At 36.3% G+C, this 19,368-nt stretch overlaps 1 protein-coding gene across 2 annotated transcripts in view; it reads left to right on the top strand.

Moving 5' to 3' along the window:
• PHTF1 (putative homeodomain transcription factor 1) overlaps window positions 1-19,368 on the top strand; it is a 48,861-nt gene that overhangs the window by 6,102 nt on the left and 23,391 nt on the right. For both annotated transcript variants that reach the window (XM_044749133.2, XM_014837191.3), the window contains exon 4: window positions 18,973-19,042. In XM_044749133.2, coding sequence (XP_044605068.1) covers window positions 18,973-19,042 — 70 coding nt within the window. The remainder of the gene's footprint in view (window positions 1-18,972; window positions 19,043-19,368) is intronic.

Raw genomic sequence — 19,368 nt, 5'->3', positions numbered from 1 at the left:
ATCCTTACAGTTTTGATAAATTGATTTTTGACAGAGATGCCAAAGCAATTCAAAGAAAAAATGCTAGTCTTATCAATAAATGGTGCTGGAACAATTGAATATCCACATTTATAAAAATGAAGTTTGATTCTTACCTCACACGGTACACAAAAATCACTTAAAATAGACTATAGACTTAAATGTAAGAACTAAAAGTATAGATTTTCTGGAAGAAAACATACATCTTTGTGTCCTTGGGATAGACACAGATTTCTTAGAAACACAGCTATAAAAGCAAAAATTGATAAATTGAGCTTAATCAAAATTTAAAACTTTTCTTCAAAATATCCAATTAAAAAATGAAAAGAAAAGCCACAGACTGGGAGAAAATATTTCCAAATCATATATATAATGGAGTATTGCATCTACAATATATAAAGAACTACTACAACTCAATGAGAAGACAAAAAAGCCAATTTAAAAATGGGCAAAGGACTTCAATAGATATTTCACCAAAGAAGGTAAATGGATGGCTAATGGGCACATGAAAATATGCTCAACATTGTTAGTCATTAGGGAAGTACAAATTAAAACCGCAATGACATACTACTATATACCTATTAGAATGGCTAAAATTCAAAAGACCGACCTTCCAATGTTGACAAGGACATGGGGGAACTAGAATCATCATACACTGCTAGAGGGAATGGAAAGTGGAAAATAGTTTGGCAATTTCTTAAAAAGTCATGTACTTCCCATATGACTCAGCATTTCAACTCCTAGGCATCTACCCAAGAGAAAAAAAAGCATAAGAGCACACACAAATGTTTATAGCAGTACTATTCAAATAGCCAAAAACTGGAAAAAAGTCCAAATGTCTATCAACTGGTGAGTTGATAAGCAAATATGTTATATCCTTACGATGGAACGTCACTCAGCAATAAAACTATTAATACATGCTACGACATGGATAAACCTCAAAAATGTTATGCTAAGTAAAAGGGGCCAGCCACAAAAGACTGTATCTTGTGGGATTCTATTTATATGAAATTTCTAGAAAAGGCAAATCTATAGAAATAGAAGGCTGATCAGTGGTTGCCTCTGGCTGGGGGATAGGAACAGAAATTTACTGCCATTCTTCTTTTTGAGGTGATGGAAACGTTCTAAAATTTGAATGTGATGATGGTTGCACAACTCTATAAATTTACTAGACATCCACTAAAGTAGTTAATTACTAAAAATATACACCTAAAATGGATGAGTTTTAAAGTATGTAAATTATACTTCACTATAGCTATTTTCTTAAATCATACCAGTAGGAAAAAAAAGGAGAAATCATAATGTAGTACACAGGAAATTCACACATATTCCCAATGAAAATTGTTTTCTAAAATTTCTTAATTGAGAGAATGTATTAAATCTAAGGTCTAACATTATTTTCAGTGATGAAGCTCAATTTAGTCCCCCACCAAAAAGGAAACAATAAGAATAACCTCTTTTACTACTACTTAACATGCTGTTTGAGATATATTTGCTAAGATGAGTAAAACATTCTAATTAATATTATCTTTACTTTAAAACTTTTTTCTTTTGTTTTTCTTTGATATTTTCTAATTAATATTAGAATAACAAAAATAAGCGTTTGAAAATGACATGATTTTATAACTAGAAAATTTAAAAAGGTTAATCATAAGCACAGAGATGACTTCAGCTATATTTATAATGTTTTATTAAGCTGAATGGTGGGTACATGACAGATGAGACTCCTTATTAAAGATGACAGTTTGAATATGTGCATTGATCTCTATCTGATCTCTTTTGAAACTCCTCTAAAATTACAATAAATAAGAAAAAGATGTCAGCCCACAAGGATTAAAAGAGTGGAAGAAAGACTACAGTAAATGAGAGCTGTTAACACAATTTTGAAAGTTGGATAGTGAATGGAAAGTGAAGAAAGTAAAAATGTAAGTGTCTATAGTAGGGAATGCCGGTAGGAAACAAGTGAACTCCCTGTTTAAAACCCCTGTATTTAATTTCTGAAAGACTCAGGAATTAGATGCATCAGGTATATCAGCAGGTGTGAGGCAGAACTGGAAACAGGATTGTTTGAGCATATGCATAAGGGGCAGTAGACCTACTCCCAGATCTTCTTCCTTATTCCATATGGCCACACAGTTATCCTTATCTTCCTCTGACAGAAGATGATTGACACTCACCCTCTGGAGAGGCTGAACCAGAGAAGTTCTGGATTCTGGAGGACCAGGCACAAATAAGAGTGGAGTGAAATACAGTACTAATAATGGAAATTAAGTCTGGTGGTCAGGTTTATAATCTCTAAACAGAAGACTGGAATTTCTTTTTGCAGAAACTGACTAAAGAGAAAAGACCTAAGGATACTGGAAGTGAAATGGATGGCTACCCCTCTACAGTGGTAACCACTACTCAATAAACTTCACTCATTGCACACTGAACTTGCATTTAGCATGTTAGTGTCTCTCTCTTAAGTGTAAACAGCTAATTGAAGATCATCAAATATTTGAGACCTAGAGAAAAAAGGAAAGAGAAAAAGAAGTGATACCAGAATCATGAGAACACTTTTTAAAGATATAAAAAGAACTGGATACTAATTTTTTTAAATAGGGCTATAGATGAAAAAGTAAGAGAACCAGAAAATAAAAATAACCGAAATAAATTCGGTAGAAAAGTTGGAAGATAAAGTTGAGGCCATTTCCCAGAAAAATAGTACAAAAGAACAAAGGAAAAATAGAAAAGTGAGTACAGTTCATGCAGGAAGCCTAACATCCAGTAATAGACGTTCCAGAAAAAGGAAATATGTGGAGGGGAAGAAAATTCTCAAATAGATAATACAAAAAATTTTCCCAGAACTGAAATAGACACGTTTCTAGATTGAAAGGATCTTCTGAGTGATCAGCACCTATACTAAAAAACATTATCATAAAATTTCAGAACTAAATTTTAGAGGAACTCAGTTCAGTCTACCATGTGTGTTTCTCCTGTGAGTCTCTTTTATCTACTCACACAAAACACTTCAACTCTGGTTACCAAATGTATGGAGATTTTTTCCCTACACCAAGCAATTCTCTGTGACACCAGCTGGGTATCCTACAATTCAATTCAATTCTGACACTTATTTACCTGGAAGTAGAGTGTCAGATCCCACAGGTTAAAGCCTCAGTCCCACAAGAATGTTCCCACCCCACTTCAGATGCCAATTGCAAGTAATAGGTCCCCAGGTTACTCACAACTTCTGTCCGACTTGGCTACAAATCAGAGGTTCCCACGGCCCCCTCCCCAACTTTGATTAATTTGCTAGAGCAACTCACAGAACTCAGGGAAACACTTATTTTACATTTACTAGTTTATTAAAGGATATGGTAAAGAATACATATGAACAGCCAGATGAAGAGATACATAGGGCGAGGTCTGGGAGGGTCCTGCGTGCAGGAGCTTCTGTCCCCATGGAGTTAAGGTGCAGCACTCTCCCAATGTGGGTGTTTTCGCCAACCTGGAAGCTCTCCAAACCCCATAGTATTGGGATTTTTATGGAGGCTCATCACATAGACATAATTGATCATTACTCCTTTTCAGTTCTTCTCCCTTCTGAAGAGAATGGGGACAGGGCTGAAAATTCCAAGCTTCTAATCATGGCTTATTCTTTTAGTGACCAGCCCTCATCCAGGAGCCCACCCAGAGTCACCTCATTAGAACAAAAGACACTGCTATCACCCAGGAAATTATAAGGGTTTCAGGAGCCCTGTGTCAGGAACCAGGGGCAGAGTCTAATATATATATTTCTTATGATAAATCACAATATCAAAAGAACATTTGGGATTAAAGCTTTAGTTAAGCAGAGAGTAGAGGGAATGATGACAACAGATCATAAAAGAATGGGAGTCAGAATGACATTGTGCCTCAGCAGCAACTTCTAGCTCATCTGGAACCCAGAAGATAATGGAACCTTCAAAGTTGTGAGAGAAAGTCACTTTCAACAGAAAACTTTATGCCTAGCGTAACTATTAACCAAGTGTAAGGGCACTGCATGAAGATATATTCAGACCTTCAAAGTCTCAAAAAAAATGTATCACCCATGTCCCCTCTCTCAGGAAGCATGGGAGGACATGTACTGTATTATGATGAATGAGTAAATCAAAAAAGAGGAATCCGCAGTGTCAGGAGACAGGATAGTCAATACAGAGAGAAGTAAAGGGAATTCTAGGATAATTAAGAGATGTTCCAGGATGACAATTCGTATCAGGTCTAGAAAACAACTAGACCAGAATGGAGCAGGATGACAAAAAAACTGGTATAGACATCTTCACGGGTGGGGAAAAAGAGAAACCAGTATTTATTGTGTTTGAGTACATTGGGAGCAGATCTGTAACACTTAGAGGGAGTTTCAAGGTGAGTTAGTAATAGATACAGAGAAAATTAAGTGAATGAAAAAAATGAGGCAATTACAGGTCTAGGACAAAATTTCTAAGAAAGGAGATATAATCATTGTTTACTACTTTACTTAGCTGGGAACAATATTTAAGTAAATGTAACACTCTAAACATCAAACACTGATTTAACTAGAATTGTGAAAACATATAGGGGGAAATCTATGGTTTGGGAGACTGTGTGTATGTGTGTTTTGTGGTGTAATAATCATCATCATTAATAGTATGTACTGTGTGTCTTGCATTATTCTAAGGACTACACATGCACACTTAATTGATCCTTATGAGGTAAATGTATTATCATTCCCATTTTACAAGTGAAGGAACTGAAGCACAGAAAGGCTAAATAAGCAAGCTCTCCTAATCTTCAACAGTAAGAAATGAATGGACAGCATCTAAAATTGAAGAAAGCACTCTGCACATCTTATTTAGAAATAACTAGGAAGTAGGAATCAAGGTAAGGAAGGATGAGGCTGTGAAGAGTTGTTTTGTTATTAGCCTTGTAAGTATTACTTTAATAAAAATAAAGATTTAATTTAAAAGTTTCCCCTTCAAAGAAATAAACTATTTTAAATAAAGTTACCTGAGTCATAATATAGATATATATAATCCATATGAAATACATGGACCGATTCATAGATGTAGAGGAATAAGAATATATGGGTATATGGATATCTCAATACCTTTTATTTATACTGGTAGCAAAAACAACCAATCTCATCAACATTTAGCTTTGGAGTCATATAGACTTAAATGTGTATTATATTAATTTCCCTAATTATTCATTCCCCTACCTGTGAGAAGGTTGTTATGGAACTTCCTATTGTTATATGACTTGAAGCGCCTTCCTGTGGGAGGAGAATCCTTTTCCACAGACTTCCCACTTGGTGAGTGGAATGTGAACAGAATGTGGTCTCACCTCCCTTACCCTAGTTCTTTCCCTTCTCTTGCCATTCTTATCCAGCCAGTAGTTAGAGTTCTAAGTTGGGGTTTGGAATTCTTGTGCATCTTCATCTTCACACTGATCCCACATTTTCAATTACCAAGACTTCTGGATTCTACCTTCTAGTATTTTTTGGATATGTGTACTTTTCCCAATTCCTGCTTCTAATGACCTGATCTGACCAATTGCACTCATCTGGTCTGTAAACTACTGCCTGCAGGCCAAATCGCTGGAGCACAGCAGGCTCTGTGTTTTGCATATTTATTGTGTACATCTAAGTCAGCTTCAGTGCAACAGCAGCTGAACTGAGTAATTGTCGCAGAGATCAAATAGCCCACAATGCCTAAAATACCATCTGGCCCTGTACAGATAAAATTTGTCTACCCTTGATCTAGATTACTGGAGTAGCTTTTTAAACTTTGTTTTCTTTGCCTCCTGTCTCTGTTCACCACTTATCATCACTGAGGCTGACTTGCTATTTTGTTTCTGTTTTAATACAAGTCTGATTGTTTTTCTCATTTAAAACTGTTCTCTGACTTCCTAGTATCCTTACAATATATTCACACTTCTAGAGTGATTATAATCTTCACAATCTGGTTTTTGCTTACCTCTTCAGTTTTTCTCTCTCTCATACCTTAACCCCGTTTCACTTCTCTGCTTTAGGCTTTCTTGAACTTTGTTTAGTTTTTGTCATGCTCTCTCTTATTTCTGGGTCTTCCTGTATGCTTTCTTGATTCCTTCTTTTGCTACACCCATGTTCAACATTGCAAATTCTTATACATCCTTCAGGTCTCATGTTAGATATTATTTTCCTTTGGAAATCTTTTTTTGACCTCTTAAATCTGACTTGTACTCTTTACACATGGTCCTATAGTGCTATATAGTAGTGCTCCCTTATCCTGGTGGGATACCTTCTAAGACCCCCTCCAGTGGATGCTTGAAACCAAGGATAGTACCAAACCCTAAAAATAGTATGTTTTTTCCTATACATACATACTTATGATAAGGTTTAATTTATAAACTAGGCATAGTAAGAGATTAACAACATTAATAATAATAAAACAGAACAATTATAACAATACACTGTAATAAAAGTTACTATAGATCTTAGCAACCTCAGCATATGATTTTTTTTCTTTCTTTATTAAAGTCGAGAACTTTCACATTTTCAATTAAAGAAAGCACTTTATGGCTTCTTTTTGGCATAGTCAAATTGCCAGCATCACTACTCTTGCACTTTGGGGCCATTATTAACTAAAATAAGGATTACTTGAATACAAGCATGCAATACCATGACAGTTGATCTGATAACAGAGAAAGCTACTAAGTGACTAATAGGCAGGTAGCGTACACAGCGTGGATGCATTGGACAAAGTGATGATTCACATCCCAGGTGGAGCAGGACTGTGTGAGATGTCATGACACTACTCAGAACAGTGCCCAATTTAAAACTTATGGATTGTTTATTTCTGGAATTTTCCATTTAATGTTTTCATATTGTGGTTGACCAAGGGTAACTGAAACCTGGGAAAGCAAAATCATGGGTAAGGGGGCACTACTGTACTTGCCTTGTAATTGTTTTGTTCATCATCTGCCCTAAATCATGAGTGACTTCCTTTTTTGCAGACTGTATAGTAGCTTGATTCTTTTAAGGGCAATAAAATGGGAATTTCTGCAAACTGAGAGATGGAGATGTGTAATAGGGTTTCACTTGTCAAGTGGTTCTGAGCTTTGATGGTGTTGCACAAAATAGAGAGGTCTGGGTACAACCTGCTGCTGGGGCTCTGTGGAGAATTTCCAAACCACTGCTCTGGTAACTAGTGCAGGGATGTTCTGATTCTCTCCTACAGTCTTTCCCTGGGCTGCTAGGGTAGAGGTTGTGGCCGGTAAGGAAATTCACTCACAGCAACCAGGGTTTAATCCCATTAAACCTTTCAGAGGCAAGCAATCTTGTTTGATCTCAAACAAACCCTCCCCTACATCGTTTAAAAATGTATTTTTTACTGTATTGTGAGAGGCAGGATGTGCAGTGGTTTGGAGTGAGAATGACTGGATTGGAATCTCTGTGCCTTCGTTTCCACATCTGAAAGTGAGGGTAATAAAGGTATCCATCTCACAGGACAGCTGTGAGGACTAAATGAGTTAAGCAAGTTAATATAAGTATACATAAAGTGCTTAGAATAGTGCTTGGTGCCTGTTTCCTCTTATCATACATACTACAGAATGTGTAGGCTAAAGCAGAAGGATCCTAAAACAGGGGCTGGCCCTGTGGCCGAGTGGTTAAGTTCGCGCACTCCACTGCAGGTGACCCAGTGTTTCGTTGGTTCGAATCCTGGGTGCGGACATGGCACTGCTCATCAAACCACGCTGAGGCAGCGTCCCACATGGCACAACTAGAAGGATCCACAACGAAGAATATACAACTATGTACTGGGGGGCTTTGGGGAGAAAAAGGAAAAAAATACAATGTTAAAAAAACAAAAAAAAAGGATCCTAAAACAAAAACACGGCATATGATTTTTATTCTTCCTCAGCAAAAACATATACAAAAGTATATAGTGACTTTCTCGTCTTAAGAATAGCAGTCATAAATTTATTAATGACTTCTGTCCCCTTAGGAGAGTAAAAATGATGAGGGAGGTTCAGTGGGCATTGACCTGAGGAACTCTCATACATTTGGCTTTATTGTCTGTCTTCCTTTCTTTTCTGTATACTCGTTGAAGACGGAGCCGTGTTTTGACTTGATTATCACGGTATTCCTAGCTCAACTAGAGTATCCGGCATATAGAAGACACACATTGAATATTTGTTGACCAAGTGAATGAATAAATGTGTTTCATTTATTGCTAAAGGAGGTTTTTATAGTTTGGTAGTTACCTCTAGTTAATGCTAATTCTAATTCTATAACATTATAGGTGAGAAGTCTAGAAAGTAAAGAAAGTAGAGAAATTGTTTTGGCTCTGAAGTTAAGACACTTTAAGCTGCTGCCGCTGCTTCTTGTTTTTTTAATTTGAGGAAGATGAGCCCTAAGCTAACATTCACTGCCAATTCTCCTGTTTTTGCTGAGGAAGATTGGCCCTGAGCTACTATCTGTGCCCATCTTCCTCTACTTTATATGTGGGATGCCAGCCACATATAAAGCATGTCACATGTAAGCATGGCTTGATAAGCAGGGTATACATCTGCACCTGGGATCCAAACTGGCAAACCCCAGGCTGCGGAAGTGGAACATGCAAACTTAACTGCTGTGCCACTGGGCCAGCCCCACTTTAAGCTTCTTTAGTTGGAATAGTACTGATGCAAGTGTTCACAAGACCTGTATGTCTGTTAGAATACAATTCAATGATATTTTTACTGTTTAAATTTTAGTTTCTGATTTTGAATATAGCACAAGTTAATTGTTATTCCCATGAATATTATGCATATTTCAAAAATTAGTGTAGATGTTTCTTCAAAGCGTTATTGTTTCCCTGAAATGTCTAATTTTCAAAATTTGATTTCTTTCTAGATTTAACTTTTTTACCTCTATGGTTTTAGAATATTTTTCTGTAAAATTTCCAGGTTGTAGTTGAATTGGATAGGAACATAGGATTCACTTAAGAGGAATTGTTTGGCTGCATGTATTTAGTTAAATAGAGCTACACATCAATACTGGCCCGATGTCTAAAATAGGGAAATAGCAAATTACTGTAACCTTTAATTTTAATATTAATTTTAATTGTTAAATATCTAATTTTAAAAACTGGATCAGAAATTAGCATGTATAAATGTTGATTGAGCACGAAATTCAAATTCATCTTTTAAAACAGTTTCATTTATTAACAGTAATGGAACAAAACTGTTAGGTAAACCAGGAGTTTGAAACACAAAAGATAATTCAAAAATTTACTTTCAATTCATAATATACAGCAAGGTTACTATGACTTTCAAATCCTGAGTGTTTCCTGTAAAAACCATTGTCTACATGTTAATAAAATTGAGTAAATGCCACCCCTTTGGAGTAATAATGATTAAGAAGCATTAGAAACTTGGAGATGTAACAAGTACTCTGTAAAAGTCTATACATTTGTCTTTTAAGAGAGATGAATATAGTGACTAATAACATCAAAAATTGAGCTCCTTTAATTTGAAATGGTAGAAGACAGAGGCCCTGAAAAGATTGTTCATCCTCTGAAAAAAAGTTCATGACTAGATTTCTGGTTAAATGCGGCAGATTGGCCACACACATTTGTAATCTCCCTTCTGAGTCACCACTAAAATTACATTAAAGGAATACATAAAGGGAGTGTATAAAATGGATACGTTCACAAAGTCAAGAAATAAGATTGAGATCTCAGCAGATGAGAAAGCAACACTTTTGGAAAATGAAAAATGAATGGAGGGATGTTAGGAGAGCAGAGGAGAATGCCACGGAGAAGTAAGCCAGGCCTTCCAGGGTCCCCAGAGAGGCTTAGGACTTGAACATACCAAGTTCTCTGTGAGGCAGAGGTGAGCTGTGGGGCTAAAAATAGGAGATTGAGTGAACTTTGTATACAGAGAGGTTGGACCTCCTGATCCTCTCTTCAACCTCTTAAAGACAGGCAACAATGTCCTTAGGCAGGAGACTGGTATATTTCTTCTGAGAAGATTCACTCAAGAGGGGCTCAGGGGACAGCGAAGGGCAGGCAAGAGTCATGATACTGAAGACAGAATTGTGAGCTCCTTGGCCTAATCTCAAAACTTCCACCACAGAAATCTTCAGCCTCTCTAACTTACAACCAATCAGAATACTGGAGGATTCTTTTGAAGAACCTTGAATAACCCCAGAAAAAACTTATCTAGATATTGACATTTGGTGATTCTCTCAAGCTTTATGCTTGGTTACCCTACAGTGAAGCCTCAAATCTATAAGCTACACTCACATACACAGAGCTTCCAATAAGTTTTTAAAAATTTTTATTTAAGTAAAACATATTCATTAAATATGAATATACTTATACACACACACACAACCGAATTATTAGTGTACAACATGAGGAATTTTCACAAACTGAACATAACCGTGTAACAAGCACTCAGATCAAGAAATGGAGGTGCAACTGTAAGAGGAGGTGGGGAAGCCCAGCCCAGATGAATGCTTGCAGAGTTGTGGCCCAGCCCGTGGGAGTGCCCACTGTACTGCAGCAGCCCTGCCCATGGGAACACTCCCCACTGAATGATGTGGCTCAGCCCCCACAAAGGAGACCCCACCAAGTGCAGCAACTCATCTGAGCCACCTGTGAGCTCAGAGCCAGCCCACATGGAAAAGAAAGTGCCCCTCCCCTCCCACCTAGTGCACCAGCTTGGTCAGTCCTCTGCCAAGTGCAGTAGTCCTACCAGAACAACCCACCTGTGCATGCATGCATGCATGACCTGCCAAGAGGCTATGGCCAGTGCACAAACATGGAGAAACTCTACCAGCACAACTTCCAGCAGATGGGATGGGATCAGAAAACGCAGCTCCTGCTCCCCCTTGTACCTCCAGTGGGGACAGGTGGAATCTGTGACCTGATACTACCACAAATGTGCTGGAAAAGGATCACTTCATCAAACACCATGAAGAACTACATTAACACTTCAGAGCAGAAGGAAAATGACAAGTCTCCAGAAACGAATCCTGAACTCACAGAAATTTACAATCTAAATGACAGAGAATTCAAAATAGTTGTCATAAAGAAACTCAACAAGTTACAAGAAAACTCAGTAAGACAGTTCAGTGAGCTCAGGAATAAAATTAATGAGCAGAAGGAATACTTCAACAAAGAGATTGAAGCTCTAAAAAAAAAAAAAAAGCCAAGCAGAAAGTCTGGATATGAAGAACACAGTTAATGAGATAAAAAATAATCTAGAATCCATAAAAAATAGAGCTGATGTTATGGAGAACAGAATTACTGATTTAGAGGATAAAAATGCTTCAGGTGGAGGAGGAGAGAGAACTAAGATTTTAAAAACATGAAGTAATTCTTTGAGAAATATCCGACTCAATTAGGAAAAGCAGCATAAGGATTATAGGTGTTCCAGAGGGAGAAGAGAGGGAGAAAGGAGCAGTGAGCTTGTTCAAAGAAATGATAGCTGAGAACTTCCCAAACTTGGGTAAGAAACTGGACTTACAAGTACATTAAGCCAATAGAACTGCTAATTATATCAATGCAAAAAGACCTTCTCCAAGTCATATAATATTAAAACTGGCAAAAGTCAACGACAATGAAAAAATACTAAGGGCAGCAAGGCAGAAGAAAATAACCTACAAAGGAACCCCTATCAGACTGTCAGCGAATTTCTCAATAGAAACCTTACAGGCTAGGTGAGAATAGAGTGATATATTCAAAATACTGAAAGACAAAAACTTTCAGCCAAGAATACTCTCTCCAGCAAAACTATCCTTCAGATACACTGGAGAAAGATAAGCAAAAGCTGAAGGAGTTCATCACCTCTAGGTCTGCCTTACAAGAAACGTTGAAAGGAGCCCTCCCATCTGAAACTAAAAAGCAAAGGTTTACAAAACCTCGAGCAAGGAAATAGACACATAGAATCAGAAAATTACAGCTCTATATCAGAATAGATAAATAAACACTTAACCATAACATAAAAGACAAAGAGAAAGAAAGCATCAAAAATAACTATAAACACTTCAATTTACACACAAACTCACAACACAGAAGAGGACAATTTGTGACAAAAATAACTCAGAAGGAGAAGAGGAAAGGGATGGAACCTTCTTAGGCTAATGAAAATAAGAGGCTATCAGAAAATGGACTATCTCATCTATGATTTTTTTTTTCTTTTGAGGAAGATTAACCCTGAGCTAACATCCACCACCAATCCTCCTCTTTTTGCTGAGAAAGATTTGCCCTGAGCTAACATCCGTGTCCATTTTCCTCCACTTTATATGTGGGAGCCTGCCACAGCATGGCTTGCTAAGTGGTGTGTAGGTCTGCACCCGGGATCTGAACTGGCGAACTCTGGGTCGCTGAAACAGAACATGCAAAGTTAACTGCTGTTCCACTGGGCCAGCACCTATGAGATCTTTTATACAAACCTCATGGTAACCACCAAACAAAAATTCAGACGAGAGCCACAAATCATAAATAAAGAGAAAACTGAGAAAACCACCAAACTGAAATGGCAATCGGAAATACAAGGGGAAAGAAACAAAGGAAATATAGAACAACCAGAAAGCAAGAGATAAAATAGCAGTATTAAGCCTTCATATATCAATAATCACTCTAAATGTAAATAGATTGAATTCTCCACTCAAAAGACACAGAGTGTCTGGATGGATTAAAAAGCAAGACCCAGCAATATGTTCCCTCCAAGAAACACATCTCGGTTATAAAGATGAACATAGGCTCAGAGTGAAAGGATGGAAGATGATAAGCAAATGGCAAGCAAAAGAAAACAAGTGTTGCCATACTTATATCAGACAAAGCAGACTTCAAGATAAAAAAGGCAATGAGAGACAAAGAAGGGCAGTATGTAATGATGAAAAGGAGATTCCACCAAGAAGACATAACATTTATGAATATACATGAGCCTAACACAGGAGCACCAAAGTGTATAAAACAACTATTAACAGACCTAAAGGGAAAAATTGACAGCAACACAATAATAGTAGGGGACCTCAACACCCCACTTGCATCAATGGATAGGTCATCCAGATAGAAAGTTAACAAGGAAACCGTGGCTTTAAATGAAATACTAGACCAGATGGACTTAAGAGATATATATGGAACATTCCATCTAAAAACAGCAGAAAACACATTCTTCTCAAGTCCACATGGAACATTCTCAAAGGTAGACCATATGTTAGGAGACAAGGCAAGCCTCAATAAATTTAAGAAGTTTGAAATCATATCAAGCATCTTTTCTGACCACAATGCCATGAAACTGGAAATCAACATCAAGAAAAAGGCTGGGAAAGTCACAGATATGTGGAGACTAAACAACATGCCACTGAACAATCACTGGATTGATGAAGAAATCAAAGGAGAAATAAAAAAATCTGGAGACAATTGAAAATGAAAACCCAACATGCCAACTCATGGGATGCAGCAAAAGCAGTTCTAAGAGCAAAATTTATAGCAATATAGGTCTACCTCAACAAAGAAGAAAAATCTCAAATAAGTAATCTTAAACTGCACCTAACAGAACTAGACAAAGAAGAACAAACAAAGCCCAAAGTTAGCAGAGGAGGGAAATAATCAAAATTAGAGCAGAAATAAATGAAATAGAGACTAAAAAAACAGTAGAAAGGATCAATGAAACTAAGAGCTGGTTCTTTGAGAAGATAAACAAAATTTACAAGCTCTTAGCCAGACTCACTAAGAAAAAAAGAGAGAAGTCTCAAATAAATAAAATTAGAAATGAAAGAAGAGAAATTACAGTGCATACCACAGACATACAAAGGATTACAAGAGAATACTATGAAAAACTGTACGCCAGCAAATTAGATAAAATCTAGAAGAAATGGATAAATTCTTCAACTCATACAACCTCCTAAGACTGAATCAAGAAGAAAGAGAGAATCTGAATAGACCAATCACAAGTAAAGAGATTGAAACAGTAATCAAAAACCTCCCAAAAATAAAACTCCAGGACCAGATGGCTTCTCTGGAGAATACTACCAAACGCTCAAAGAAGATTTAATTCCTAGCCTTCTTGAACTATTTTAAGAAACTGAAGAAATGGAACACTTCCTAACTCATTCTATGAGGCCAAAATCACCCTGATCTCAAGGCCAGATAAGGACAACACAATGAAGGAAAATTACAGGCCAATATTGCTGATGAACATGGATGTAAAAATTCTCAACAAAATATTGGCAAACTGAATACAACAATACACTAAAAGGATCATACACCGTGATCAAGTGGGATTTGTACTAGGGATGCAAGGATGGTTCAACATCTGCAAATCAATCAATGTGGTACACCACATTAACAAAATAGGAATAAAAATCACATGATCAATGATCATCTCAATAGATGCAGAGAAAGCATTTGACAAAACCCAATATCCGTTTATGATAAAAAACTCTCAATAAAATGAGTATAAAAGTAAAGTACCTCAACATAATAAAGGCCATATGTGACATATCCACAGCCAACATCATACTTAATGGTGAAAAACTGAAAGCCATCCCTCTGAGAACAGGGACAAGAACTCTCTTGCCTCTCCTTTTCAACATAGTACTGGAGGTTTTGGCTAGAGCAATTAGGAAAGATAAAGAAGTAAAAGGTATCCAAATTGGAAAGGAAGAAGTAAAACTCTCGCTGTTTGCAGATGACATGATTCTATATATAGAAAACTCTAAAGAATCCACCAGAAAGCTATTAGAAATAATGAACAACTACAGCAAGGTTGCAGGGTATAAAATCAACATACAAAAACCAGTGGCATTTCTTTAACTAATAACAAACTAGCAGAAAGAGAACTCAAGAATACAATCCTATTTACAGTTGCAACAGAAGGAATAAAATACCTAGGAATAAACTTAACCAAGGAGGTGAAAGACCTATACAGTGTAAACTATCAGACATTATTGAAAGAAATTGAAGAAAACAAAAAGGGATGGAAAGATGTTCCATGCACATGGATTGGAAGAATTAACATAGTTAAAATGTCCATACTACCTAAAGCAATCTACAGATTCAATGCAATTCCAATCAGAATCCCAATGACATTCTTCACAGAAATAGAACAAAGAATCCTAAAATGTATATGGAACAACAAAAGACCCCAAATAGCCAAAGCAATCCTGAGAAAAAAGAACAAAACTGGAGGCATCACAATCCCTGACTTCAAAATATACTACAAGGCTATACTAATCAAAACAGCATGGTACTGGCACAAAAACAGACACACAAATCAATGGAACAGAATTGAAAGCCCAGAAATAAAACCATACGTCTATGGCCAGTTAATCTTTGACAAAGGAGCCAAAAACATAAAATGAAGAAAGGAAAGTCTCTTCAATAAATGTGTGTGGAAAACTGGGCAGCCACATGTAAAAGAATGAAAGTAGATCATTATCTTATACTGTACACAAAAAATTAACTCAAAATGGATTCAAGACTTGAATGTAAGACCTGAAACCACAAAACTCAAACAAGAGATATAGGCAGCACACTCTTTGACATTGGTCTTGGCAGCATCTTTTCAAATATCATGTCTACTTGGGCAAGGGAAACAAAAGAAAAAATAAACAAATGGGACTACATCAGACTAAAAAGCTTCTGCAAGGCAAAGGAAACCGTGAACAAAACAAAAAGACAACACACCAACTGGGAGAAAATATTTGCAAATCATAAATCCGACATGGGGTTAATTTCCAAAATATATAAAGAACTCCTACAGCTCAACCACAAAAAGACAACCTGATCAATAAATGGGCAGAGAGTATGAACAGACATGTTTCCAAAGAAGGTATACAGATGGCCAATAGGCATATGAAAAGATGTTCAATGCCACTAATTATTAGGGAAATGAAAATCAAAACTACAATGAGCTACCACCTTAGGTCCATCAGAATGGCTATAATTAACAAGACAAGAAATGAAAAGTGTGGAGAGGATGTAGAGAAAAGGAAACCCTCATACACTGCCAGTGGGAATGCAAGCTGGTGCCACCACTGTGGAAAACAGTATGGAGATTTCTCAAAAAATTAAAAATAGAAATACAATATGATCCAGCTGTTCCACTACTGGGTGTTTGTCCAAAGAACATGAAATCAATGATACAAAGAGATCTATCCACCCCTATGCTCATTGCAGCATTATTAACAGTAGCCAAGATGTGAAAGCAACCCAAGTGCCCACCAACTGATGAATGGATAAAGAAAATGTGGTGTATATATATATATATATATATATATATATATATATATATACAACGAAATACTACTCAGGCATAAAAAAAACCAAAATCATCCCATTTGCAACAACATGGATAGATCTTGAGGGTATTATGTTAAGCAAAATAAGCCAGACAGAGAAAGACAAACACTATATGATTTCACTCATATGTGGAAGATAAACAAACACATGGATAAATAGAACAATTAGTGATTACCAGAGGGGAAGGGGGTGGGGGATGGGCAAAAGGGGTAAAGGGGCACATATGTATTGTGACAGATGAAAACTAGTCTGTTGGTGGTGAGCATGATGCAATCTATACAGAAACTGATATATAATAATGTACACCTGAAATCACATGTTATAAACCAATATGACCTCAATAAAATAAAAAAAATTTTTAAAGTTTTAAAAATTAAAAAAAAAAAAAGAAATGGAACATTAGCAGTACCATAGAAGCTCCTCTCACATGGTCTTCCAGTCACTGCCACCAACAAAGGTAACCAGTATTCTGACTACTAGCATCATAGATTAATTTTGACCTTTTTTGAACTTTACATAAACTAAATTATATGCTTTGAGTCAAATTGCTTTTGTTCAACATTATGTTTGTGAGATTCATTCATGTTGTTACATAATTATAGTTTATTCACTACAATACCACAATTATTTATCCATTCTACTATTGATGAGCAATTTCCACTTGTTGCTGGATAGTTTCCAATTTGGGGTTCTTAAAAATAATACTTCTATGAACATTTTGTGCACCTTATTGGTGAAATATGTATACATTTCTCTTGGGTATATACCTAGAAGTAGACAGCTGGGTCCATCAAGTTTTTAGCTCCTCATCCTAGTATATACATGGATAGCCAATGATTACTAGTTAGTTGAATAAATCCTCTAATGTGAAAGAAAATAGAAAGAAATGAACTGAAAGAATTAGAATGAATAACAGAAGAATTAGAGGAAATTTCTAGAGAGCAGAACAAAAAGACGAAAGAGGTAGAAAATAGAGAAAAGTTAAATGCCTTACAGGGGAAGAAATATAAAAATAAATTATAAGAAAACTTCCCTAATACTGAAAAACAAATTTCCATATAGAAGGGATTCTCAGCACAATAAATGATAAAAGACTTATATCAAGGCAGATCATTATGAAATTTCTGAATACCATGAATAAAGTGAGGATTCAGAGGAAAGAAACAATTCATGTTCAAAGCACCAGGAATAAGAATGGCAATGGAGTTTGCAGCAGCAACACTGGAAGCTAGAAGACAATGGAACAATGTCTTAATTCCTGAGGGAAAATGACTAACTGTTTAGAATTCTACACCTAGTGTGACTTTTAGTCAGATATGAGGGTAGAATGAATTCATTTTCAGACATGCAAGGATTCAAAAAATTATCTTCTGTGACCCCTTTCTCAGAAAGCTACTGAAGGCGGTGCTCTTAAGAAGACATGGGCTATAAGAAATTGGGATTAACCACAGAGAGTTGAAGGGAATTGCCAGGATGATAGTGAAGAGAAGTCCTGGGATTACAGCTGTGCAGCTGGCCCAGAGAGCAAGTCGTGCAAATGAAGCAGGAAGACAGAGGGTTCTGGGGAGGATGTTTCCGGGAATTTTTTTTAGATAAAAAAGACTGATTAATTTTCTGGCATTTGAGTATTTGGAAAATGAAAAATATTTTGACTGATCTCATAGAGTAAATGGAAGAATATAAAATATAGCTTACAGAGAACAATATTTCATAAGTGATCATATTGTAAGTATAGATTATTGATACATCAAAAATTAATATAACTATATTGTAAGGATATATGTTTTTGGGGTGCAAGTTAAGATATGGAGTTTAGTGGTGTAAGAGAAGTAAATTCTCATATACTATATTAGGAGTTAGTAGATGGTTTCTAAGCCAGTCCTGGTGGTCTAGTGGTTAAGATTCGCCATGGCCTGGGTTCCTTTCCTGGTCAGGGAACCACACCATCCATTTGCTGGTTGTCATACTGTGGCGGCTGCAGGTTGCTGTGATGCTAAAAGCCATACCACCGGTATTTCAAATACCAGCAGGGTCACCCATGGTGGACAGGTTTCAGTGGAGCTTCCAGACTAAATAAGACTAGGAAAAAGGATTTGGCCCCCAACTTCTGAAAAAATTGGCCATGAACAAAAACCCTAGAACAGCAGTGGAGGATTGTCTGATACAGCGCCGTAAGGTGAGAGGATGGCCAGAAGACCAGGTCAGGTCTGCTGTACAGAGTCGCTCGGAGTCAGAGTCGACTGACGGCACTAACAACAATGATGATTTCTAAAATTAATAAATTAAAAAACAGCAGTATAAACATTATTTAGAAGTATGGAAGTAAATACCAAGAGAAACAGTTTAAAAAAGATGAAGCTTATTTGTTTTTAATGAATGAAATTAGGAGAAGAGGAGCTGTGGGTCAGGGGACCACTATTTTTCACTTACTGATCTTTTGGTACTGTTGGATTATTTTTAAAAGTGATAAAAGTGTACACATGCATTACTTAATAAAGCTAAAAACCAAAACTAAATAAATATTAATAAGTTCCTTTAAGGAGCATTAGGATTTAAGTGTCCCCAGTAAAGGGAGTCAGATATAGAGAAAAAGAAACCTAAGTTTACTTTTTGTATTTAAAAGGACTTTTAAAAAATAAATTTGTTTATTTATTTTTTTGTTGTTGTTTTATCCCAGGGCTTCAAAAACAAACCAAAAAAGATGGGTCACATAAAGCCAGACTTGATTGATGTTGACTTAATCAGAGGTAAGTTCTAACTTGGTTTATTTGTTATATATATTATTACATCATTTCATAGTGGTACTAAAGATTCTTTTTAGATATCTTCCCTATGTGATGGTATGCTTTAATTTCCAAAAGTAATATTCTTCACTCATCATTCATGCTTTAGCATTTTTTTCCCTTTGCTTTAGTACTATGTGGCAATATAAATTACATGGTTTCCGTAAGAGGAATGAACTTGGAGACTTACTGTTGTCTAATTAAGAACAATATATTGTATCATATTCAAGTAAGCCTGACTTATTCTGAGCTCTTGTCCTAGTGATTGAGGCAAGAAGTTATTATATTTA

Source organism: Equus asinus, chromosome 16 (assembly GCF_041296235.1).
Source record: "Equus asinus isolate D_3611 breed Donkey chromosome 16, EquAss-T2T_v2, whole genome shotgun sequence".
In the NCBI taxonomy this organism is placed as follows: Eukaryota; Metazoa; Chordata; class Mammalia; order Perissodactyla; family Equidae; genus Equus; species Equus asinus.
The sequence above is the reverse complement of the archived record's forward strand: the minus strand, read 5'-3'. Positions and strand labels throughout refer to the sequence as shown.